General features: G+C 37.4%; 1 protein-coding gene across 1 annotated transcript; it reads right to left on the bottom strand.

Annotated features, from left to right (window-relative positions):
- Positions 1-624: 624 nt before the first annotated feature.
- On the bottom strand, positions 625-2952 carry LOC118735146 (RNA-splicing ligase RtcB homolog). The gene is made up of 5 exons (XM_036464778.1): positions 2577-2952; positions 2474-2525; positions 1620-2414; positions 1238-1402; positions 625-1173 (listed from the first exon to the last, which is right to left on the bottom strand). Exons 1-5 carry the CDS (start codon positions 2855-2857, stop codon positions 946-948), a joined length of 1521 nt encoding a protein of 506 aa, XP_036320671.1. The 5' UTR covers positions 2858-2952; the 3' UTR covers positions 625-945.
- Between the last annotated feature and the right edge of the window lie 2047 nt (positions 2953-4999).

The following is a 4999-nucleotide window of genomic DNA, read 5'->3' as shown; positions in this document are numbered from 1 at the left end:
CCAGCCGTCAGCCCTGATCTAAATCCGATTGAGGACTTGTGGGGGATTGTTTTCGTACATACATGATTTATATTTTAAATTAGTACCCTGCGAACCAAAGTTGCCGAAATCCTAACGAAATCTTTAGGAGTATCTCATTACTGTAACGATTTTTTTTTACGAACCTTCAAAGAAAATTGTATCAAGTGGTTGACACGAACTCTTAAAGAAATTTCTGTACGAAAAATAAAGTGAATTCTAAAAGAATTCTGCAAGAAATTCTTCACATCACAGCATTATTTTCATTGCTTCACCGATTTTCTTCTGAAATTTCGTAAAAGAATCGAAGTGTGCACATTTTATTTCATTTTAGAAAATTCGGCAAAAAATCGGTTGAGTTCTTTACGAATTCTTTAAAATTTCTCTACATTTCAGAATACTCTGAAAAAATGGTTTGCAGGGTATATACATATATTACACAAAAACTCGCATAATTACTCCTTTCTATTGGTTTTTGTGACTAAATCCCGATAAACCAATCCCATGTTTCTTGCCGGATATCAACAGGGTCGCCCAAGTAGCTAAAAGAAAATTTTACCCGAGGTGAGCGTTCTGTTGTTGCTCTTTTACAAAAAAATTCAGCTATTGTAATCGGTTACTTATGAAAGAAATACCCAAACACATTGGCCCGTAGTTATAGTCAACATTAAGTCGCCTCTAAAGTTAATTACATCTTTTCGACATAATTTTCAATGGGATACCTGTCAAAAAAGCTGCAACGAACTTTAGTGTCGACTTAATTTTGACTATAACTACGGGCCATTATGTCGATATTTAAATGATCTGGTTTTAATTAAAATATTTTTTTTTCATTGAGCAGTGGCTACAAAACACCGATAACATGTACAATTTTATAAAGACATTGTATGAAATATGTAGGAGTCAACTAATACTTCATATTGACTTTTAACCTTTTATCACTGCAATCGGGCGTAACTTTATACATTTTTTGCTAATACCGGCTGTGTGGCATGTATCAACGACATCGGTTACATCTTTATAAGATTCTGGAGCCTCTTCCATTACAAGTTTCGGAGATGCTACACGTATAGCAATTCCCATTTCTTCTAACTTCTCAAGAACATCTTTATAGTCTAAATTCCGTCGTGATTTAGCACGTGACAATGCGCGACCCTATAGGTTGTGATACAATAGAAAATGCGTTTGTTCAAAGATATGTACACCCATATTAACATACCGCCCCGTGGCAAGTAGATCCAAACGTTTCATGCATTCCTTTCTCAGTTCCAGTTAGCACATAGCTGCATGTGCCCATTGTTCCGCCCACCAGTACTGGTTGGCCGGTGAGTTGAAAGTCCACTGGAATTAAGGGATGATGAGGCGGAAACGCGCGCGTTGATCCCTGCGATAATTATAATAGGTATTTATCGGTACATTCATTTTAAGCTTAAATATTAGCGGCTAACACAGGGTCCACCGTAGCCTAATTTTCGGTGAATCCCACGCAAATGCTATCATTGAATTCGAATACTTTGAATACATGTTCGTAGTAATTCGGATTCAGTGATTCCACGAAAAGTCGGACTACGGCGGATTCTGTGATAGCCACCATTATTTACCTTTCTATGTACGAGCAATTGCTTTTCTTTACCATTGACAATGTGATTTTCTACTTTAGCAATATTATGAGAAACATCGTATATCACGTGCATATCAAGGTCGTCCGGTGTGGTGCCAAACATTTTGGCGAAAGATTGACGCGTGAGGAAAGTCATTGAACTACGATTAACCCAAGCGAAATTGGCAGCGGCGGCCATGGATTTTAAATAATCTTGACCTTCTTGTGAGTTTATCCGAGCACAAGCTAACTGTCGATCGTTTGTTTCTATCTTATCACGTTTCATGGCCTTTTCCATCTGCACTAAAGCGTCCGTGGCTACTTGATGACCAAATCCTCGACTGCCCGAGTGTATCATAACGCATACCTGTCCTTTTTCCTCAATACCCATTTTACTAGCACTCCATTTATCGTAAATTTCATCAACAATCTGGATCTCTGCGTAATGGTTTCCTGCACCTAAAGTTCCCAACTGCGGCAAGCCACGTTTTTTTGCGCGTAAACTTACTTTGGAAGGATCAGCGTTTAACATGCGGCCATATTCTTCACAATGCTCTTTGTCTTCTGCCCAGACATAACCTTCACGAAGAGACCAATCCATACCCATTTCAAGAGCTTCCTCCATATCATGAGCATTCATAGGAATTATGCCTTTAGAACCAACACCAACTGGAATGTGATCGAAAAGGGATTGCGCCAATTGTTCTTTAACTGGTTGAACATCTTTTTCGAAAAGATTTGTCCGTAGTAAGCGAACACCGCAGTTAATATCAAATCCAACTCCTCCCGGGCTTACCTAAGAAAGGGACTTCTTAAATTCATATCTATACATTTATATTTTATTGTTGGACTCACAATCGATGTAGGGTCATTCATGTCGAAAGCAGCCATATTTCCTATAGCAAATCTGAAAAGAAATTTAATAAAGCCCAACACTAACGGATTGGATTATACTCACCCATAACCAGAATGAATATCAGGTAGTCCTATAGAACGTCCCACAATTCCTGGCAATGCGGCGACGTTTGCTATTTGTTTCACACCCGGTAAAAAACCACCAACAGCACCTGGTCTACAAGAGTTTTTAAGCTCCTCCAACATTAGCCGTTCTAGCCGACTATTTACATAGAAACAGCCCTCCACTTTCATATTCGGTTGAAATTCTTTTTTTATCCGCCAACAGCAGTCGCTGATCTTTTCAAGATATTTTAACTCCTCATTATATGGGCGAACAACCATATTGCCTCCAAATATACAAGAAAAAAACTAGAGAAAATTTGCCAGCCTACTAATGATGGTTGTTAGCCCGAATCAAGTAGGGATGGGTAAATTCGATATTCGAAGCTTCGATATTCGAGTTTTAGCTATAAAATGCATATATGTAATACTTCTATATTGGCAGTAAGCTAACTTCTCAATGTGTAAGCATTCCGAAATCAAATCGAGACAGTCTAGTACCGTTTTTGTCAATGGATTGTGTACTTGAGTGCCGTTTTTGTATATGTGTTTTGTACATGTTTATTTATAAACGTATGTGTTCCTATTCTTTCGTACGTGTTTATTGATATATCTGTACTGTAGTGTTTTCGGACGGTACTAGCTCTTACTGCCAATATAGGAGTATTACATATATGATAAAATGGTGAATTTTTGAAATTGAACTTTGTTTTGCTAAAATTCGGATTAAATCGAATTTTTCTAGAAAAAATCGAATTTCATCTTTATTTCCAAAAAAATCAACTCTTCAACTTTCTTCTTTCTGACTAAATTTGCCATCACTGTGTGTGGCACTCCATTTGTCTTATAGGGCATTCGCACGCGGCGATTTTACAGGCAACTTTTAGTTGAAAGCAAAAATCGCCTCGTCCGAACGGCCTTTCAACTAATCGCTTTCAACAAAGTTGGTTGTTGTTGTTGTTGTAACAGCATACAAACTCCCCAAAGACTTTTTGGGGAGTGTTGCTGGAGTGACAGTCCTTGGCCAGATATAAATCTGGGTCGTACCGGTTACGTAGACCCGACTGTCGTGGGAACGCAACAAAGTTGGTCGCCAGCCACGGTGCAGCGAACAAAGGTGGCGCCGTCAGTGGTACCGCTACTTTGGTTTCGCCGATTTTGACATTTGTGGTAACTTGTAAACAAACTTTTGTTACAAATCAGCGAAAGAGAAATTTGAATTGTAAGTAAAAAATCAGTTTAAATTGTGTTAATTTGCAATTTGTGAGTGATTTTTGAGTTTAAGACTGCGTAAAAACCAATACAATGAAATGCTGTGTGTTAAATTGCGACAGTCGTCAAGATGCAAGAAGCGTAGATGCAAGTGTAGCGCTGGGACGAATCGCTGCATTTTGTGTACATAGGGCACGGCAAAGCCGTTCCCGAAATGTTTCTCTATTATTATATTAACAGCATTTCCTCACAATGATTTTGTTTCTGCTCCACGCAGCCTCCATTAGCAAGTTAACTAATCAATCCCGCAGAGATGCTGCTGCAATTTTCTGCAGCAGCCTTAATTGCAAAGCAATGGAGTGCACTAAATCGTTTGCTGAAGCAGCCTCAATTGCAAAGCAATGGAGTGCACTTAAATGTTCACTGTTCTCTAATAGATTAGGTGAAAAATGCAATATTTTCACATTTAGCAAACTTAAAACACGATTTTCGCTGTAAAGTGAACTGCTTTGGCAGTTTCAACTCGTTCTTCTTTTCGCTCTATTCTTTGTTTACTTGTGGTACACAAATGTCAACGCCCAGGACGGCGCAATCTTGTATTCTATCATTCTTGGTCGCCAGCCAACTTTGAGCTCGTTCAACTTTTTTCCTTGCAACCCTGTGTTTGTTTACATTCTGTATCAGTGTTGGGAAATAAAATTGTTCCTTCAGTACGAAATCTATACAAAAAATGTACTTTTCGGCTATAAATTGTATATACTTTTTAATTCGCTCATATATTTGCTTAGTATATTCCCTTCAAGACCAATGATTTTATGGTATTCATGAGAAAGTTTTATTGTTTATGTACATACGTTTACGTATTTTACTTTTTTACATGTACTGCATTTAACGCAAATATGTATGTACACATTTTCAGGTATACATCCTAACAAAAAGCATATTTAATTATTATTAATGGATAAAAGAGACATTTTCCTTTGGATTCAGTACTAAAATTTGACATTTTAATAGCACTTCAAGTGCTTATCAAAACTTTACGACAAGATTTGACCATTTATCTTATTATTATTCAATTTTAATTATTTTTGATGTTTATACATCTTTGGTTTCGGTAGGGGTAAAATTTGCGAAGCTGTAACGCATATCCCAGCACAAAATTTCGAAGGGCTTAGCATGTGTATTTCAGTATAAAATTTTTATTTTCATTAG

Source organism: Rhagoletis pomonella, unplaced genomic scaffold (assembly GCF_013731165.1).
Source record: "Rhagoletis pomonella isolate Grant_MI unplaced genomic scaffold, Rhpom_1.0 Rhpom_scaffold_00003, whole genome shotgun sequence".
Classification (NCBI taxonomy): domain Eukaryota; kingdom Metazoa; phylum Arthropoda; class Insecta; order Diptera; family Tephritidae; genus Rhagoletis; species Rhagoletis pomonella.
The sequence above is the reverse complement of the archived record's forward strand: the minus strand, read 5'-3'. Positions and strand labels throughout refer to the sequence as shown.